The sequence below is a fragment of the Fomitopsis serialis genome (genome assembly GCF_022376445.1).
Source record: "Fomitopsis serialis strain Sig1Antser10 chromosome Unknown B0H18scaffold_17, whole genome shotgun sequence".
Lineage (NCBI taxonomy): Eukaryota > Fungi > Basidiomycota > Agaricomycetes > Polyporales > Fomitopsidaceae > Fomitopsis > Fomitopsis serialis.
In genome coordinates, this window is record NW_025954977.1 from 185,436 (window position 1) to 204,759 (window position 19,324).

A 19,324-nucleotide genomic window follows, 5' to 3' on the forward strand; every position below is an offset into this window, starting at 1 on the left:
TCCGTCACCCGTGATGCGACCTATCCTTCCATGATAGTCTACCACAATCACTCGCGCGGCGTTTGGCAGAATGACCCAGGACCGCGGTGGTACTGCAGTGTACGTAACAGAAGATATCTGATCAACGTGCGGGGTTTCTGCCGCATCTGTAACTTGTACGCGCGCGCGTTTATTCAAGCTCGAACGCTTGCAGCACCGATGGAGGCGGCGCCGCTGTTGCTCAACAACAGCGAATTGTCTCCCCTCTAATAGACCTCAACGTGTTCAAATGTCAAACGATCCCGTAGGTACCCCAGTCAGTACAGAATCCGGAATGCCGCCATGTGGGTACGCATGTGCTTACAAGCCTTCAAAGCGCCAACGAGCGGAACTCAATGCGCTGCTATGTACATACCCAGAAATTTCTGACGCGGTTTGCATATCAAATGTGGTCTGCATATCATGCATATGTGGGTGACACGAGCTATCGGGCTTAAATACCTGCATGAGCATGCTGAGACAGTAGTCTCGACAGTGACGCACGCACCAGACATCGGCAACAGGCATCCCCGACTACTACAGATATCCCTTCACTCGATACGCCGCAGTACAAAGTAGCATGTCAGAGCATAACGAGATATGCAGAGCTACGTGCTACACTCTGACAATGAACGGCACTTGTTACTACACCAATTCTTCCTTCAAGATCTCTACAAGACCATCGATCCTGGGCGTGAAATTCACAGTGAACGGCTTAGGGAAGATGAGTGCTTCATCGGTGAATGCATCCGGGTCAATCGGAGACGAAGCGTTCTGAGTGACGTTGAATCCCCAGAGGGTGAGAGCGGTAGTTATGAAGAGCGAGCTGACAAGGGTTTGAGACGAGACAACTTCACTTAAGTGAATGACTCACTTATCCGCCACATGTTGTCCGACGCACGTTCTGAGAATGGCCTTAACATTGACGTAGATGATGACATGTGATCGTTAAGACGTACCTGCGCCCGAAGCCAAACGTGAAGAACTTCAGATCGTCTCGTAGACGGCCATTCGCATCCAACCATCGCTGAGGATTGAATGTTTCGGGGTCAGGGTACACCTCGGGATCCCGTGAGATCGCTCTGTAAGAGGTGAGATGGGCCCGCAGGGATGTATGTAGGCGGCGAACGCACAGGTGGTTGCCGACGATCTCAGTGCCCGCCGGAAGGACGTAGTCCTTCTATTAAGAAAACAGCAATGCATCTGCATCGTTCAAGGCCGAGAACAAACGAGCTTACCCAGACGATGTCCTTCGTAGCTCGGTGGGCGAAGCCTGGTATTGTAAGAACGTCGGCACCTATCCCCGGCGTCATGTATCACACTCACCTCCAGAAGCGACGGGGCGCCATCTTGATGCCTCAAGGAAGAAGGCAGTCGCTTCTGGCAAGTTCACTTCATCGTCGAACGTCGGTGCTAGCAGATTAACAGACACTGTCAGGTGCCCTTTGACAACTGCCATAACAAGGCTCACCTCTGTCGCGACCGACGACTTGGTCAAGCTGAGCCTGTACCTTCGCTTGAGCATCCGGGAAGAGCGCTGCGGCCATAGCGACGATAGACAATGAAGAAGCTGTCTAGGCTTTTCAAGTGAGCTAATGGCACGCCTTGGGACGGGAACGACTCACAGTGTCTGAACCTGCACCGAACATGGCGCCAGCCAGGTAAGCCACTTCATCATCAGAAAGCTGCAGATTCTGCTGCTCTCTGAGGATATGTGCAACAAAGGATGTTTCTGCTTCTCCATTTCTCTGTATCGGGCATTAATCAACCGACCGTTGACCCACAAGATCACATGGAGTTCTGCGACGTACCATGTGCGATTTGACGTTGGCAACCTGACTTTGAAAGAAGCTCAACTCCTCCTGGTGAAAATCCTGCAGCTGAGCCGTGTATCCCGGAATATACCGCAGGAAAGGGTATGTGTCAACTAGGTGTGCACCCGGTCGAAGGGCAGCTCCAAAGCGGCGCAGGCAGCGGTTGATAGTCTCCACTTCAGGATCCGAATACGACGTGGGCGTCGTCTTTCCGTAAGTCATACTGATCACTACAGTGGCCGCGTATCTACAAGTAACAGGCGTTCAGTGTGCTGTCAAGGAGCAAAAATTACCAGAATAAACACCTTCTTGCGTGGTCCATGTGTTCCTTCGGCTCGCGGTAACAATCGAGAACGTAGGTCCTCGCATTCTTGCTCTGCATTTTCTTGTAAGTCTCAGCTACCTTCGGTTGAAGAAACGCATGCAAAGCCCTGACGGAAATGTAAGCACGGCTGTGTTAGTCGAGTCGCGTACTCACCTGCGCAACCTCTTGATGCGGTCGCCCTCGCCCGTCAACACGACACGCAGACCACCTGACAGGATTTCATGAGCCGCTACAAATCGCGGACGGTCCATTGTCTCTGCAGAGTGCTTCACGAGTATATCCACGGCTGCCTATAATACGTGAATCTTGTTATCAAACGTAGCCAAGCTATGATAGCAGACGTACCTGATATCTGCCCACAATACAGACGATACGCCGTCCATATCTCAACGAGGTTACAGGTCCGTATTCGTTGATCAGATTTGCGTAGTGACGGTAGGCGCTGTGGGAAGGACTCGGTTTAGCCAGTCATATGAGAACTGCCAAACCGAGGAAAGCTCACTATGGCCCTGGAGGCGCGTTTCCGAAGAGCCAATGTCCAGGAGGACCTGGTGGAAGCGAAGCCTTCCGCTGCAGACGCAACGGCTCCAGCACATAGATGTAGAACAGAATGGACAGCAGGGCTGCGACTGACAATACAACTGCTTCCCCCAACATGCTGGTTCTGCGGATGAGAGGTGCTTGAGTTGAAGACGGTGCTGTTCACCTTATATATGATGTGGTCCCGGCGCGTAATAGAGGGTAGTATGGGATCTTCGTCTTGCCGATGGGCCTCAAACATCGGGAAGCCGGCAAGAGCCAGCGTTTGTTCTCACCCGATAATCGCCTCTACTGGCAAGAGTTTTCCATGTTGGATGTACCCAAAATGTGGAGCCTGGCAGGTCCACGCTATACGGGGTCCAGAACACACACGTGTGAGGTGTACATGGTCAACTGACCGAGGTTACCGGCGGCTTCCCTTCACCCAGCCATGTCGCTTCGCAGGCTTGGTGGTGACCCGGCGCGCTCAGAGGCCATTGGCGTGAATGATCGCGGCCCTAATGTGACGGTACAGGATCTAATTTAGATTGCTGGGGCGCAAATGCAGATTCACCGGTACACAGCATACATCCGTCGATGAAGGACCTAGCATGATGCAAGGTGAGCTTCGGATATCCCCACGGTTTGTTCGCCTTACCTGGCAATAATCTGGGTGAAGAACATCTCAGTCGTGCGTATCCCCTCAGACGACCGCCTGAGGGGATCCCCGAGCCACTCGGTGACCCGGTCTTCCAGCCTCGCGAAGTCGACGTCGGACATATTGAGATATGTACCCGGCATCATAACACGCAACGATATATCCATGAAGCGGAGTCCCGACGTGCTCAAAGTATTCAGTATTGTGACGTAGGGGTCGCATCGGTCAGCGACCAGCGTTCTGCAGATCTGGTTAGTATGTGGTTCCGAGTCAATTGGACATGGAAGACATCTGCGTATTTACTGGGTTGCGCAACAACGAGGCCGCGGAGAAGTATGCGCTGCGGAGCCGCTCGAGACTTGATGAACATTCCGCAACCAGTATGCAAGTCATGGGCTAAGGCTTACTACATGGTGAACCCACACGCCGACTCCGCCGAGCATGACCACTGGCGGGTCGGTCTCAGCTGGAACCACATCGCCGCGACGCGACGGGGAACACACAACTATATCCACCAATTTGGAGTTATGCGCTATTTCTCCAGGACAACGACAAAGCCAGACTCACCGTGTACGTATGTTGCCAGTGTCGCTCACAACTCGCGGGCAAGATCCAGGCTCACATCATTTCGTATGTTGCACTAGCACCAGAGACTGTGGACACAGTACCCAGATTCTGGATATCCTCGAGGTCGATAGATGAAGAAGAGCGAGGATTTCCAATCCGTCAAAAGCAGGCAAGTCGATGGTTTCTGTCTGGTATGCGAATGCCAGTAGCCGACTTGTCATGTTTTCAGCTCGCGGCGCGACGATTAAGCAGTTGCAATCAGCCATACAATAAGCAATGAACTGGTCGCTGAGCTTCTCGAAGATATAGCCTGTGGGACGCGACCACTTTGTGGCGGTCATCGCGGGGTATTGCAAGAGGGTCACGGTCGCGTACGGTCTACTGGCAGAAGAGGCGCCCGGTACTGCAACGGCTGGCCGCGGCCCTGCCAGTGGGACTGCAGTTGCCTCAGAGTGAACCTACAATTTCCGTCCGATACAAGGAACAACTTGCACAACGATATAAACCATCGCGAAAATACATGATGTAGCGGACGGTGAACAATACAGGCGTGTCCGCGATGGATACATGGAAATCTGACATGGAGAGGATGATACATGCGGAGAAGGAAAGGAAGATATGGATCGTCCTGAGTCTTCAGGCGAAGCACTTGTCCAGGTTGAAGTACTTGCCCATGCGCGGGTTGCTGTCGTATGGGTTGACGTTCTGCATCCACCCGTTGACATTCTGATGTATGCTGAAAGACATGTGAATTCATCAGCATCCACCGCCTCCGCCAACTCATGATACGATCCAGTACTGACTAGTCAAGATTGTTCTGGCAGCGACAGCAAGGTCCATCGGCGGCCGCGACAGCCTGGCCCTACATCAAGGATGCATCGCCTTCAAGCTGATTTGCGAGCAGCAGGTTGTCACTCACGTATGTCATACCCTCAGGCCATCCGTTATAGTTGCCCAGGGTGAGGAGGACATTGCCGTTGTTGTTCTTGAGGGTGTTCGCAAAGTAGTGGGCGCCCGTCCGGATGTTGTACGCCTTTCAATAGATGGTAGGTGCGCAATGATCAGGCTGAAGTTTGGGTGCACATAAACGGAGGGATTATAGACTTACAGGATCCTTGCAATTACCATTCGGTGCAGCACCGCACTTGTCCTGCGTAAGCTGCATGAGCCCTTGCTCGCCGCCACCGCCTTGAGTCTCCGGGTTACACGTGCTCTCTTGCATAGCAATAGATGCGATCAGGATGGACGGCACTGCGAACCAGTGAACGTTAGCACTCCGCCATCACATCTGAGGCCAGTGCGCTATGGCCTGGAATGGTAGCATGCTCCTTCCGACAATCAGAGATCGGTTTGGACACGCAGGCAGCATGGCGGATGTCAGCCTGACCTCCGACTTCCGAGACTCGCCACGCCCTACCGTCCTCACCGTAACAAGCGAATTTGCAAGACGTACCTCCGAACTCCTTCGCGTACTGCTCAAACAGATCCACGAAGGATGAACACGCTCTGAACGGGCTGTCAAGTTCCTGGATGGCCGTGCCTAAGTCCTTCGTGACGAGGTCGTTGACCGTAACGTAGGGAGGCTGCCAGCCGCCTGCATTGACACCGCAATTAAGCCAGTCGATGCCGCCGTTAGGTCCACTGACAGACGTCACGTCCACTATCAATTGTGGCAAAGGTGGCGATGTTCTGAGTGTAACCACAAACGAAACGGGTGAAGATCACTCACAGGTAGCACCTATAGGCCCGCAAGAGGACAGCACGTTGATCAAGCCTTGCGACAATATCGACATCGCGCCATAGTTGGCATCTATACTGGTCTGCGTAGTAGCTGCTTTGGGTTCGGCGCTGGCGGTCTGGTTCTTGAGCAGCAGCCCACTCAGTCAAATATAACATTTCACGATGAGGATGTGAGCACTAACCTTGTGCTTGTTTTGGGCACCGCACCGTCCGTTGGGTGAGGGGCGCGACGCGCCAGCCGCCCGTGTTGCCCATCGCCGTGCATGTTCGACATGCGGACGACCTCGAAACTGGAGTGACCGCTCGCTTCTACAAGAACGCCCGCACATGCGAGCGCGATTAAAGGAGTGACTAGTTGCATTAGAATAGCGTTTAAGATAGGAATATAGGATAGAAGTGAAGGACAGTGGGGAGGAGGAGGAGGCCAAGACAGGACTAAGACAACTCGCGCGCACCCAGGCCCGCCATTTCGTTTGGCACCATGTTCGGATCCGCCGCCCGTGCCGCCGACGCGCTCCTGCCATGGCATCGAAAGCTTGCTGGTTCATGACATCCCTGAATATTCGGAAGTCGAAGCCATGCATTTTTTGTTGATGTATGGGTCTTGTGAGACAACTTAAGAAGTCAGCCTCTGCCAGTGAACAATATTCGTGGTCGCCGTGCTCAAGCGCTCAATGTCGGTGCGGAGAGGGTCGGGCATGGATCGGGCAGTATGACGGGCGCTAGCCACCGCTTGGTCCCGGGCCACTGCACCGCGACATGCTCCTCCACCTTGGCCGCGATACAAATCCGAGGGCTCCAGACGTGTCTCAGTGGGCCGTGGTAGGGTTGGCCCTGGATAAGAAGTGGATGTAAGTACTTCCCTGGTCTTTTCGAAAGGATTGCATGAAGGCACTCACGTATCGTACTTAGCAAACAAACAGTCGACCTCCGTCTTGGACGACAAGCCTCATCCCTATAGCTCAATTTCCACGACCCGTAAATTACCATCAGCGAAGAGACCAATGTCAAGCCGTGCTGCAGCGCATACTCGAGTCTTCGTCGCATCCATAACCAGAGAGATGCAGCAAGTCATCTATTTGAGCATCGGCAGATCAGATAGCCTCGAATTCTCGCAACTACATGCCCTCAGACTCACGTGGTGAGTAGGCCGCCTCCTGACATCTGTTGTCCATGTCTCGCGCCCACGGCGGCGTACCATTCGATAAAGCAGAACTAGTAGCAGTTGTAGTGGATGGAGAACCAGCTGCATGTTCTGCTTTATCCGGCCACTCACGATCTGCGCAATGACTACAACCGGAGAGTTGGGAATCAGCCTGGTGGTCGGGCCGCGCTGATAGCAAATGCAGTACACAACTTACCGTCGAATGCACGCCGAGAGCATAGCTCTGACCTTGGGACTCCTGCAGATGCAGCGCTCACATGAATGTTGAGGCGAGTACTACCCAGTGGCGAATGTACGTCGCCCGAGACACTGAGGTCAGGCTGAATCGTCAATAGACCGTGCTTCAAGCCCTTGAGATCTGTGCGTGGCCGTGCACGCAGCGCAGGCACCGTCCCGACTCCCTACCGTCACAGCTTTAGCGACGGGCATGAAACAAATGAACGAACGATGATTCGTACCTCTGTCATGCAAAGCAAGGAACGAGCAAGAAGCTCAGCAACACTTCTCATTGGGACGTAGGATGTACACAGCATGTGTCAAAGAGCACTTTCCTGTCATTAGAGTAAGTAGGGAACGAGTATGCGTCCACCACGTCGCTTTTTTCGGCTGGTTTCAGGTGCTCTCAGATTAGGAGATATGTATGATGCCAAGCGACGCTCGATAATGCTTGATGGGTAATAAGGACGATGATCGGCTGTGTCGCGCTCTCACACTGGCAGGCTACAGCCACGCTCAGCCACGCCGGGCGGCGCTTTTGATGGGTTGGAAACGTCGACGAGAATGTGGGCGGACAGGGTCGGACGCGATATGTATCCTCGGAGCTCTGACTGGTACGGAATGGGAGGATATGCATACAATAGCGGCTGGAAATGATCTGGCTGGTAGCAAAGGTGACTACTAGATTTCGCTCAAGCCGTCGCATTTAATCCTGATGAGACGGTGGATATAGATTACCTAGTATCGTAGTAGCTTCACGGCCCATCAGAACTTGTCAATGGGCGCATCAAACGCGGGCAGGGGACAGCGGCCTGGAGCCTCGATAACGCTTGCTTGGCGATATCGGGAACGGAGGGCGTGCATCGCCACCTGTTCGAAGGGACTTGAATCACCCGTGATGCCGGACTCTGGTCGCCGGCATCCACTGCTTGACAGCTATAAAAGAGCTGCACACTTGAAGGCGGGTTCTCCAGCCCTCAGTTGACCTGTGCGAGCCAATCTTCTCAAGTTCAGGTACTGGATAGTGGGTATCTGTGCTACTTCCCCAGGATTTGATGCTGACTTCTCCTCAAGCTTGACTTGCTTCTTCACAGTTCGCTCTTCATTTCGTCACGACTTTCAACCCTACACCTCTTACGACACTTTTCCATATTCACAATCTTCACGATCAAGATGCGTACCTCTACTGTCGTTGGTGTTCTCGCCCTCACTGCTCCTGCTCTCGTAAGGTATGTCATTCGCTGCGTTCCTTGTGGAGTCTTTGTTGAGGTTGTGTTGTAGCGCCACAAAGGGCAGGAGTGGCCCAGGTTTCAACAAGGCGTTGACCATGTCACGAAAGCCGCCAAAGCTGCGAAGCACGTCGGCCATGCCGTGAGCGCCTTTAGGGGGAACGGGGACGGGAACCAGCGCCGGTACGCCGTTCTCACGCCGTTGTAATGTTTCTGCTAAGTGCAAGCCGGGGATTCAGTGCTGACAGCGATGATCTCTACGCTCGCTACTACGACGACGAGCTGTACGCGCGGGAGCTCGACGACGAGCTATATGCGCGGGAGTACGACGATGCTCTCTACGCTCGCGAGTACGACGAAGCACTCTGGGCACGGGAGTGAGTACTGTCCCAAGGCTTGTCTGTAATTTCCCTGACATTGTTTGTAGCGACTTCGAGGACCTCTTCGCCCGTGCTTTTGGCGACAAGAACACCGAGACTCCAGGTCAGAATGCTCAGCCATTGACGGAGCACACCGAGAAGGCCCACGGCTCTAAGGCAGGCTCTAAGGCTGAGGCGAATGACCTACACCCCCAGCACCCCCTCACGCAGGAGAACGGCCAGCGTACTGGTCACCCGTCTGAGCACCACGCCGCGCATGCCGGCCAGCACCCAGACCAGCACTTCGGTCAGCACGGTCAGCACACCACGGGGCACTCTGCCGTCGAGCACCCCGGCGAACACCGCAAGCACCCCGGCCCACACCGCCAGCACCCCGGCCAACACCGCCATCACTCCACGGGGCACTCTAGCGTTGAGCGCCCCGGCCACTCCGCGAAGCACCCTGGCGTTGAGCGCCCTGGCCAGCACACGCCGGCGCACTCTCCCGAGCGTCACGGTCACCAGCACCCGACCGAGCCCTCGACTCAGCACCCTGGCCAACCCTCGACTCAGCACTCGGCCGAGCACCCCGTCCAGAACAATGCTGAACACCCCGCGAGCCCAGCCATCAAGCGTCCTGGACAGGCGTCGTCAGCAGCCGTTCGTCGCGAGCTCCTTGAGAACTTCCTGTGAGTATCGGCTCGGTCATCTCCCGATGACATGGTGCTCATGTCTCTCAACAGCATGTCTCGCGGCATCGACATTGACGAGCTCGACTGAGCATCGCTGGCCCCACGCAGCTTCCTTTGTGATGATTATGACGATATAGTTATGTGACAGGTGTATTGAGTTAACGATGTTTATGAATAGCGAACTTTCTGAGGGCTCAACACCCGTGGTGTGTTTGGCGCGAAATCACGACTGTCCACTGTCAAGGTCAGATTTTAGAGTCCTGATGTGTACGCGACACCTATCAAACACTGAAACATTAAAATCTTGCGCTCACTCGTTCGGATCCACAGGTTACATGAGATCCAGCCAGCTGCAGGTTCAGATATGATCAAGCATCCACTTCTCGTCATTGGGCAATTGTGTCGCAACTACGCAATCAATCACACATGTATGTCAATACACGATACTGTACATTCGGGCTAGCCACCACTGGAAGAGACGGACGTCACATCAAGCACTGTTTCCTCAACCTTCGCCAGCGGTGGCCGAACCACCATCTTCGCAGCGGAGACACAGTGGGGTCCTGACGGCCATCCTCAGCGGGGACTGCGCAAGTGATTCAGTCGCTAAGACCCAATCGGTGTCAGAGATCCACGCGTTCTTGTCTGTGAGGTTGATCTCGGGAACAAGCTATGTATCGGCTCTGATCAGCATCCGCGACACAGCAGCTACACGGTGAGGGCTGTACCTTGAAGGCAGCGATCGTCTCTAGACTCATGGAAACGTCCCTGGTGTCTTCGGTGATCTTTGGCGTGGTGACGACCTTGAGGGTGGACAAGCCCGAGTCGTCTGAGAAGAGAGGAGGCCTTTCGAGCTCACGGACGAGAGACGACCTCAAGCTGGAGAGCGGCGACATCTGCGACAGCCGAGCAGGCTCTATGGGAGTAAGCTGGGGGCCCGAGCGAGTAGACGTAGAACCAGCGAGCGCAGGCGACGAGCCGTGGAAGAGGGTCCATTCGTGTTCGTGCGGAGAGACTGGTTGAGCAGGGCGGGTGCGAATGAGACCGGCGAATGCGTTCTCGTTGTTGCGTGGGCGACGAGGGAAGGTGTGGGTCCGTCCTGAACTAGAGTCCGTGGGTGCCGTGGGCGACGTGACGGGTCCTGTGGGTGGGGTAGCTGTTCGAGAGTTCAAGTCCGAAGCCTCAGCCATTTCCTCGGCTGTAACACAGAGCGGGCAACGACAAGGCAGGCGATAGTCGAGTTGTCGCAGACACGCCGTGGACGGATGGAAGATACCCATCCGCTTGAAGCGATCTCTAGCTCCTAGCAAGCCCGTCGTTCGGGTGTCGAGCTTCTCCCAATGCGCCGCGCTGTCAGCCTTCTCGCATCTCTGGGCGCGTCGACGCTTGCGGTGCTTGACAACCAGCGTGGCCACAAAGATTCCACAGACGGCGGCGGCGATGATGCAGAAGGAGAGGACGTATGTGACTGCCGTGTCGTGGTCCATAGGTATGTCAGCGGCATCCTCTTCAACCGCCGCGTTTCCTGCTATTCTGTACGGATCCTTCGTTGATGCGTCTGCCCGGATCTTGAGGAACGTCGCCAGAGACTGCATGGATATCCGCTTGCTTTGGGATGCATGACATAGCCCGACCAGCAACGCGACACAGCGGACTTGAGTGCAGTTGAAGACGCCATGCGAAGTTCTTGCGAAGGCGAGTGGTGAAGAGCGAGAAGGAAGCGAAACGCAGTAAGCATCCTCTTGTCTTCGGCCAGAGGCTGGTATAGCGGCTGACTCGGACGCGAGGGACTTGATGGACACATTCCCACAGACCATCGAGGCTGACCGGTCCGTTGTTTGCCATGGCGGTTTCCGTAGTGTCATACTACCTACGGTAAGGGCGATGCACAAGTTATGTATGCATTGCGAGTCAACTAGGCTTCAAGAATCATCATGACTCCGTCAAGTTCGACATTGATTAAGATGAATCAAGCTACCTGCAGTTCGCAATTGCACCAGGGAGCTTTCAACCGGACAACAAGCTTCAAGCCAGCCAGTGAGCTCGGAGTCTCCTTGTCATGCCACAGGACATGGTGATCGTCCCGGAGTCGTAGCCGTGCCGCGCGTCGAGCGTTACACGTGATCGCGACCATCACAGCGGTCACACAGGCGCTGTCACACCGCCGCTTGTGGAGAGTGCTGGGCGCTGCTGGGCGTCGCTGCTGCTGCCTCTGCTCGGCTTTGGTCTGCTGTGCTTGGGCTCCTACATATCTTATTCTCAACCTTTCCGCTCTTTACCCATACCCCTTACGACTGTTGCTCTACGCCTGCTGCTCCGGCCCCTCGTCTGTATGGCTGAAGCCGTCTTCGACGATCATCCGCTAGAGGAGTACTTCAGACGTGCGTCCATTCAATCAAGCCTGGCAATCAATGCAGGCCAACTGACATTTACCTGGGCTGTAGTGTCCGGTGAAGACGTGCTGCCCATTCCGGGTGGCATATCCGAGTTCTCTCAAGAGCTGGACGAGAGCATCGGCAAACCTCAGGAACCCTTGTTGGCGTTAGAGCGACTGCCTCCGTCTCTCGTGAATCTTATCCAGGCGAGTACTCCTTCCATTGTTCCGGTGAATATGGCTTGCCTGCATCTTGCTACTGCAAGCGACTACAGCCAGGCGCACAGCCAACGCCGCCGTTCATCTCTCTGGCTGCGCGGTCGGCAGTGCTTGCTGCACCATCACCATCGCTGGCCTGTCTATTCCATGTCTTCTTGATATGCATACAGCGGCAGACAGATCACTGCGCATATATAATTGTGGCGCGCTTTACATACTGGCGATGATGTCCCAGAGTCCTATCTCAAACTCGACGGCCGTATCGCTCATGCTCTCTGGCTGAGGCAGATACTGAGCTGTCTCGATGCGATGTTTAGATCTGGACCCAACGGCTCTGTATGCCCTTTCCGTGTGAGCCCGTCCGCAGTGCTATTCTTGCACAGGGCCATCGTTCATGCTGCATTCGGCACCACATACTAGCTACGAGCGCCCTCACCATGAATAGCTACTCATACTTGCTCTTTCCTATCCAGATAGCAAGTTCGTTCTTCGAATGCAGACAATCTTCCGAGAATGCCTTCGCCGAGCGCTTCAAGTACGACGTGATCTCGTCTTCCCTTCTCTCAGCCACCGTCGCCGCCACACCGACCATTCGACGCACCTTCACACTCGAGCCAGACGATGCTAGTGACGTAGCATCGTCTGACGACGACAAATCCAGCACTACGCTCTCCTCCCCGCTATCCGAGTTTCAAGTACCGATGGCGCTGGTGTGCGTCGCCGCAGTCGCACTGGCGGCGGAGTACTATTTTGTTGCTATATTCCTCATGCTAGCCTCAGCATATGCGTGGCATTCCGTACAGGCGACCTCGGAAATTGCCGCAAATACGACCTCTGTGAGTGGGTTTCTACCCGTTATAGAATGCGTCTGATCGTCACCCTCTGTAGACATTGGATGCAGTCAACCAGCTAATTCGGGCAGGAAATATCTGGGACTCCGCGGTCAACGAGGCCATCACCATTGTAGAGAAGGAGGAACGAAGGCGAGTAAGACTGCGAGATAATCGAGGGTTTCTGCTGACATAAACGTATACAGTATCTTCTACGGACCTTCCAGTCCACGCTCACCCTCTTCTGGACTCCGAGTCACGTTACAATCCTCGTTGCACACTACGCAGAACCAGTGCGACAACGTCCGCCAGCTGCTTTCTGCACTCACGGATCCCTCGCAGCTCTCTCAGATATCTGAGATGTATGCGCCGTCTTCGCCTCCGAAGCCTGCCTTCTCCATTCTCGATCACCCTCGCCCGCTCTCAATCCCAATGGGCCCCCTAGCTCGGTCACGCACAATTTCCACGCCGACAAACAAACGTTCAACGTGGAACGGGTCGTACGCCGCGCTGGCGCAGGCAGGCAGCCCTCTGACTCATATCCAAAAGCGCCGATCGCGGCGCAGTGCAGACCTCACTGCTCTGTTTGAGCCTCCGCCGTCGAAATTCTCCATGAGCGCGCCTGCGAGCCCGCAGCGCTGCGACCCTGTGCAGGAAGAGCAAGAAGAAGAAGACACCGATTCAGACGCGGCGCTAGGTCAGGCGGAGTACTTCGGGTCTGCCGCGCTCGACCTTCAGCGCAAACGGAGAAGTGCCGGCATGGAAGCGTTCGGCGTCCCTCCTCCGAGCTATGCCACCTCCGCACGCCACCTTCGCCGGACGTCTGTAGGCCAGCAGCCTACCATCGCGTCGTCCTCACGCCTCACGACGGTGCACACCACGCGCCATCCTCTGTCACTCACGGGTCTCCGGTTTGCTCTGCACGGTGCCCTCTCAGCTAAGCGCTACGCTTGTTCTCACCTCCTGGCCCTGCGCTTTGGTGAAGATGAGGATGACACGTATTGGGAGGACGTGCGCTCAATGGTGTCCCTCCTGACGAGCACATTCGAGGACGCCTCCGCGCGACTGACGGAAGCGCTCGATATCGCCGAGAAGAACCGTGTCAAGGACGAGCGGCCCAGTCCGCAGGCATCCGTTGATCTCTCTGCCGGGAATCGGTCGCGACCTGTGAGAACGATGGCGGAGATGGTCTCATTCGCGCCTATGCCAAGTCACCTCACGCGGTTCGCTGCACATGTCGACGCGATGTCGACGGCGTTGAACGACGCGCGGGAGCACCTCGAGCAGTGCGTCACGACTCTACGAGACACCGCGCCTGGGGAGGCAGGGTCAAGCAGTGATGCAGACGGCGGCGCGTCCGCTGTTCAGGAGCACCCCGCATTCCAAGCGTACGACCGGCTCAGGAAGGAGCTCGGGTATGCTCTACGGGAGTGCGAAAGAGGTCGGGAACGCCTGCTCGACATCATCTCTGGCCCACGCCAATCATCTTTGGGGGAAGAACCTGACTCCCCGGACGACACACCTGGCCTTCGAAATGACAACGGGAGCGATACATCTGAGAAACCTGGTCCGTCATCCCCCGCTTCGCATGCTCCAGGTATCCTGTCTCTCTCAGACAGACCAGGCGCTCTTGGCCTGTCTGTTGGCTCAGAGCGGCCCGACGAAGAGCTCGACGACGCTACTGCGCATCTGCTCTTGACGACGTCGTCGCGGCACCTGCCGCCGCCTGGCGTCGAGCAAGTGTACGAAGCCGATACGGGCGGCGCACCCTCGTTCGCTCGGGAGCGATCGAAGCTCTCGCGGGAGGAGCGCATCCAGCAGGCGAAGGCGCGTAGGGAGGGCGGCAGGTATGGACTTGTGCCACTGTCCGAAGTGCCGTCACGACCACAAGTCGAGCGGTGGGGTCCCGGAGGGGAGGTCGTGCAAGAGCTGAAGGACGTCATATGGAAAGTCGGCGAGAAGCGGAGGCAACTCACTGAGCAGCCCGCAACAAGACCGGAGCAGGCGACTGTGGTCTCCGTCGATGATACCCCGCAGATCGATTCATCACTACTAGAGAGTTTCGAGCTTTCTACATCATGACGTTGGTACAGTACATAAGTTAGGTCGTTTGGATAGCATGTCAATGCTTATGTTTAGACTATTCTTCTGTAATACGCGTATCAGTGCAATCTAGCGTCCGTGGATTATGACATTCATGTTTACCTTTGGTGGATGCACATGAAGGTATGTCAATCATGTCAATGAGTACGACACCGGACAAACATGTGATGAAGGTCACGGCGTGACCAGCATCATCGTCGCCTCCACACCCAACTCATGTCCAGCCTCCCCTCTGTAGCCGACGTCGAGGTCGACCACAACGGCAAAAGCCTCTGGCCTAACATACTCAGCGCAGAACGGGCCGCTCTGAAAGTGGCACCCACGAAACCTGACGCAAAGTACAACGACTCGCTCATTGGCATTCGCGTTCTGGGATTCTTGGTGCAAGATCTGTGGCAACATAGCCAGCACTCCTTTGGCGTCATTCCATACAAGGAAATCATCAAGCAGATCGCCTCCTGCCTGTCGATTCCCGGGCACACCGTCGGTAGCGAGGAAGAGGCTGAAGCGCAGCATGAGAAGCTTCAGGCCTTGGGATTGTACTATCGTAATCACATCATCCGCGTATGTTCGTCGTATATTCATTCATTACTTGGCTGTAATTTGACCCTTCTTCCAGTTCGTTCGAATGGAGGCCCGAATCCCAGACGCTCCGAGCAACCTTCCCGCCCATCCCTGGACGTTGTTCGAGACAGGATAATACGCGAGAAGCGGACCCTAACAACAGCGGGCAGCGCTCGTACGAATGTAAGCTCCACACCGCTGATTGTCAGGTTATATCTAACGTCTTCCAGGCACTCCTACGTGATGGGTACCGCTGTATGCTTACTGGGCAATACGATATCGATTCAGCCGATATTCACCCCGAGCTGAACGATCGTCCGCCGCTGACGGTGTGAACATAGCGGTTACGCACTGTGCCCATATCTTTTCCGAGACCGTGCAGGACGGTGAGCAGAAGGTGCGTTTGTGTGCCTTCCTGTGCGATGCCGGTGCTGATGGGGCTTTCAAGACCGACTACGCTGCCAGCGCGGCGGCAATTCTCCGAGTGTTTGGGCTCAATAGCAAGGCCGAGGGCCTTGTGTGCGGCAATGTTCACAAACATTTCGACATCCTCACGATGCGGAGTGATCTACACTACCTTTTCGACCACCTAGAATTTTGGTTAGAAGAAGTGATCGGGGAGGCGAGCAAACTCTCCTCGGCGCATTCTTAATCCAAATTTTTGACATACCCGCGTTAGGAAAACACCTACACGGTTGTTTATATCCAAAACAACGTGTTCAAGATGGGCCTACCTCTTCCCGCGCGCGTCACATTCCGGGTCGACCCGACATGGTGGCAGCCTGCACGGCCAGTAACACCGATCTCCCTGCGCTGCCTTCACCGTCTCTCCTCGCCATACGCGCTGCATGTTCACGTGTTGCACACATGTCCGGGGCCGCCGAGCAGGTCGACCAAATTCTGCGCGATCTGGAGGATACGCCTGTGATGGCGGAGGACGGGGGTAGCGCTCATCTTCTTGAGTCGCGCCTGTTGCAGTCGCGTACTGTCGATATTGAGGCCTAGGGCACAGGGGGGGCCTTCTTGTCATTTTCATCATGTCTTACTACTACATAGAGTCATTTTTCAATGCAGAGTTTTGGATCCCAGGAACAACCTTTAGACGATAGGTTGGACGATGATCTGACGAAAGGTAACCCGCTGAATGCGATATTCGCCAGAAATACCAGAGGACAACGAACATCGAGCATAATCTTGTTATCGTTCAAAAAAGGACAATTCACTGCCCAATTACTCTCTGTCGGGGAGTCGAACCCCGCTTTCGCGCGACCCAATGACAGGCGCGTGTACTAACCGATATACTAACAGAGACTTGAGATGCAAAGCAAAACTTATTTATAATATAGTATGGCAACCCATGACCAATGCTATCACGACCATACGACGAGTTGACGACGGACAACACTCTACTACATATCGTAGCGGCGCAAGCGCCGATCCCGACTCCTGCATGGCACACAGCTACTCAGCCTGCCACAGCAGCACCATAGGATATTATGTGTGTATTGTAATATTGTACATCAGAATGGTATGGAGACTCAATGGAAGCCCTCACGCCCGCGGCGGCTTCGCCGCCGGGCGTCGGCTTCCACGAGTCTGAGCTGCACGGCGAACTTACTTACCGTACATAAGTATTACAGTGCATGCGAGGGCTCCCAACGTAATAGAGGCCTCTTGCTTTGGAGGAGTTATTTGGTGGTCAAAGATCCAGACGTCCAGACGCAGCCAGATGCGCGGTCGATCCAACTGCCTCGAGCTGCCTCGTAAGACACCGAGCATTGCTGCGATACCGCTTATGGAATTATAAGTCACGTGTTCCACGGAGGGAGCGCATCGCCGGCTGCGAACGACTTATGGTCGACAAAGCCCCCTCTCTCCCTCCGGTCGGAGTCGGGACTTACCCAAGGACTGTCTACATGAGCACAACTCCGCTTGCACACCTTTGCTTCAGCGAGAGCGTAAACGCTCTCTCTGATAGGCGGCAACATAATAGAAGGTAGACTCAATACCACTGTAGTGACCTGAACCTAAAGGTGCAGTACTACACTACTAGTACTAGTACATGACAATCTTGAACCAGATATTGGCTACACGTCTTACATCACTCACAACCTCAATATCAACATTACAAGACCGTTTGACGGTGCACCGCGACTCAGACGGCTACCTCACTGCTCCTCGGCCTCCTGCTCTCCTCCATCCTCTGGCTGCGGCGCGCGGCGTCTCCTCACGAGCACATACGCGTCTCCGTCATGCGACACACTCTCGATCTCGCCAGCCACGAAGCCTGCGCTCTCTGGATCCTGCTTCTGGCGGAGTGCCCGGATCTATCAATCGGGTGGTCAGTATTCTGTTGACGCCACGCATCTTGGGATGGCGAGTGAACGCACCATATGCAGATCATGGCTGACAAGCCCGTGGCCGCCCACCGGGCCCCAGTAGCTCGTCGCAGCGAGGGTACCGATGATGCACGTCCCGGCGAGAAGGGTCAAGTAGAAGCGATACTGCGAGTACCACCCCGGGGCTTAAAGCACACAGGTCAGTGTGCACGGATGTATCCGATAGTATCGCACTCACCCCAGCCCGCGTTCGTGGCTCGTAGATCCGCCCACCACAGCCAGGTGAACGCGACCCATTGCGCGATCAGCGCCTCGACGGGCTGCAGCGCGAGTGTCGACCACCCGAAGACGACGGGGCATGCGCCCAAGACGAGGCGACGGTAGCTGTGCCACGCATATTCAGTATGGTGTTCTAGATGAGTGTATACGAGCACACGCACCTCTTCTGTCCGCCGTATCCCGCGAATTCCAGGCCCCAGTGAATAGCGCCGAGGAATGACAGCATGACTGCGCCGTAGGTCATCTGGATGTGTAGGGCATGATCAAGCATGGTGATTGCGACGCCGGGGTCAATGCGCGACGTGAGGTCTGCACGAACGGTGGGTTCGTCACTTCGCTGCTGGCGTACTTACTGCGACTGACCTGACAACGCGGTCCCAGCCTGTTGGGCCATATAGATCGTGACGGCACCTGTACCGAGGTACGGCAGTCCGCCGAACAAACCAAAGGTGATGTACGCAGGCGGCACCGACTGTGCGACTGAGTTCGTGATGCCCAACTAGAGTCGTACCGTTCATGCGAGCTCATCGCGTGCGAGCCAGATGCAGACTTACGAATGTGTCGCGCTTCGGGTTGGCCACCACAGCATCATGGAACCAGTTCGCGCCCGCGACCGACTTGGCGAAGTCCGCACCCGAGTTCCCCAGCTCCTCCTTGATGTTCACCGCCGCCTGTCTTACAGTCTGCGAGCCCGGCTTGTTGGACACGGAGCTTGCGACCCCTCGGACGATTAGTTGACGCTGGAGCAAGCTTGTTGGAGTCCTGAGAGTCGTTGGTGCGAACGCGAGGGGTCGTGGCCGAGGCAGGCTCGCAGTCGAGAATGACCTCCTGAACACGAACGGCGCGCGGGCGAGAGTAGCAGTGGTCCTGAACATCATGTATCACAGACTGCTAGCATGCAGCGAGGGGGTTTCCGGTGCCGCTGGGCTTCGCCTGGGTTTATAGCATCCCACCTTCATACATCCTGTCTAAGTTCGGTCGTGTGCAAGAGCCACAAGCGCCAGGCCTGGCCTACAATTTCATCACTTGTAGTAAGCCGCGAAGCACGAAGTGCCAATTGTTATTGAGAAGTCTCCCAGCGAGGCGGGGGTTAGCCTAACACACCAGGCCGCCGGGTGTCTCGTGCCTAGTATATGTCAGGATTGAGCCACTACCACCCACACGTGAGAAGGGCACAGGGCAATTCCCCACAGGAGCTTAGCAGAACCCTGTCTGCCGGAGGCCGTGTGCTTGGGAATATGACGGGCCTCTGGCGCAGAATCATAGGAGCCATGATGGAACTCCCAACTGAGTGATCGGCGCGGAAGTGTGAAT

General features: G+C 55.4%; 8 protein-coding genes and 1 non-coding gene across 9 annotated transcripts; 4 read left to right on the plus strand and 5 right to left on the minus strand.

Annotated features, from left to right (window-relative positions):
- Positions 1-257: 257 nt before the first annotated feature.
- B0H18DRAFT_993979 (cytochrome P450) lies at positions 258-3,036 on the minus strand. The gene is made up of 13 exons (XM_048045222.1): positions 2,660-3,036; positions 2,503-2,599; positions 2,311-2,447; positions 2,138-2,263; positions 1,830-2,079; positions 1,644-1,766; positions 1,490-1,592; positions 1,345-1,431; positions 1,257-1,291; positions 1,152-1,198; positions 978-1,100; positions 893-922; positions 258-844 (listed from the first exon to the last, which is right to left on the minus strand). Exons 1-13 carry the CDS (start codon positions 2,812-2,814, stop codon positions 664-666), a joined length of 1,494 nt encoding a protein of 497 aa, XP_047895919.1. The 5' UTR covers positions 2,815-3,036; the 3' UTR covers positions 258-663.
- A 9-nt stretch (positions 3,037-3,045) lies between these two features.
- B0H18DRAFT_144640 (uncharacterized protein) lies at positions 3,046-4,120 on the plus strand. Its single transcript, XM_048036854.1, has 2 exons — positions 3,046-3,297; positions 3,356-4,120. Exons 1-2 carry the CDS (start codon positions 3,288-3,290, stop codon positions 3,976-3,978), a joined length of 633 nt encoding a protein of 210 aa, XP_047895920.1. The 5' UTR covers positions 3,046-3,287; the 3' UTR covers positions 3,979-4,120.
- Positions 4,121-4,270: 150 nt separating this feature from the next.
- Positions 4,271-6,002, minus strand: B0H18DRAFT_1146055 (lysozyme-like domain-containing protein; the record flags this gene model as incomplete). Its single annotated transcript, XM_048035691.1, has 7 exons — positions 4,271-4,637; positions 4,705-4,763; positions 4,821-4,934; positions 5,010-5,152; positions 5,355-5,561; positions 5,631-5,779; positions 5,824-6,002. The coding sequence occupies 7 exons, from the start codon at positions 6,000-6,002 to the stop codon at positions 4,538-4,540; spliced, it is 951 nt and encodes a 316-aa protein (XP_047895921.1). The 3' UTR covers positions 4,271-4,537.
- A 1,869-nt stretch (positions 6,003-7,871) lies between these two features.
- B0H18DRAFT_994002 (uncharacterized protein) lies at positions 7,872-9,500 on the plus strand. Its single transcript, XM_048045223.1, has 6 exons — positions 7,872-8,046; positions 8,097-8,251; positions 8,304-8,329; positions 8,362-8,434; positions 8,491-8,628; positions 8,679-9,500. Exons 2-6 carry the CDS (start codon positions 8,196-8,198, stop codon positions 9,301-9,303), a joined length of 918 nt encoding a protein of 305 aa, XP_047895922.1. The 5' UTR covers positions 7,872-8,046; positions 8,097-8,195; the 3' UTR covers positions 9,304-9,500.
- Positions 9,501-9,807: 307 nt separating this feature from the next.
- Positions 9,808-10,897, minus strand: B0H18DRAFT_1116951 (uncharacterized protein; the record flags this gene model as incomplete). Its single annotated transcript, XM_048033506.1, has 2 exons — positions 9,808-9,972; positions 10,031-10,897. 2 exons carry the CDS (start codon positions 10,895-10,897, stop codon positions 9,808-9,810), a joined length of 1,032 nt encoding a protein of 343 aa, XP_047895923.1.
- Positions 10,898-11,510: 613 nt separating this feature from the next.
- On the plus strand, positions 11,511-14,944 carry B0H18DRAFT_930516 (uncharacterized protein). The gene is made up of 5 exons (XM_048041712.1): positions 11,511-11,683; positions 11,747-11,883; positions 12,369-12,731; positions 12,784-12,878; positions 12,932-14,944. The coding sequence occupies exons 1-5, from the start codon at positions 11,635-11,637 to the stop codon at positions 14,805-14,807; spliced, it is 2,520 nt and encodes an 839-aa protein (XP_047895924.1). The 5' UTR covers positions 11,511-11,634; the 3' UTR covers positions 14,808-14,944.
- A 100-nt stretch (positions 14,945-15,044) lies between these two features.
- Positions 15,045-16,044, plus strand: B0H18DRAFT_1116953 (uncharacterized protein; the record flags this gene model as incomplete). Its single annotated transcript, XM_048033507.1, has 5 exons — positions 15,045-15,396; positions 15,448-15,575; positions 15,623-15,721; positions 15,775-15,789; positions 15,841-16,044. The coding sequence occupies 5 exons, from the start codon at positions 15,045-15,047 to the stop codon at positions 16,042-16,044; spliced, it is 798 nt and encodes a 265-aa protein (XP_047895925.1).
- A 581-nt stretch (positions 16,045-16,625) lies between these two features.
- On the minus strand, positions 16,626-16,703 carry B0H18DRAFT_t69. Its single transcript has one exon. It is a non-coding gene; the product is annotated as a tRNA-Asp (tRNA).
- Positions 16,704-17,483: 780 nt separating this feature from the next.
- Positions 17,484-19,043, minus strand: B0H18DRAFT_994021 (uncharacterized protein). Its single transcript, XM_048045224.1, has 6 exons — positions 18,565-19,043; positions 18,374-18,509; positions 18,172-18,319; positions 17,970-18,115; positions 17,783-17,916; positions 17,484-17,719 (listed from the first exon to the last, which is right to left on the minus strand). Exons 1-6 carry the CDS (start codon positions 18,886-18,888, stop codon positions 17,561-17,563), a joined length of 1,047 nt encoding a protein of 348 aa, XP_047895926.1. The 5' UTR covers positions 18,889-19,043; the 3' UTR covers positions 17,484-17,560.
- Between the last annotated feature and the right edge of the window lie 281 nt (positions 19,044-19,324).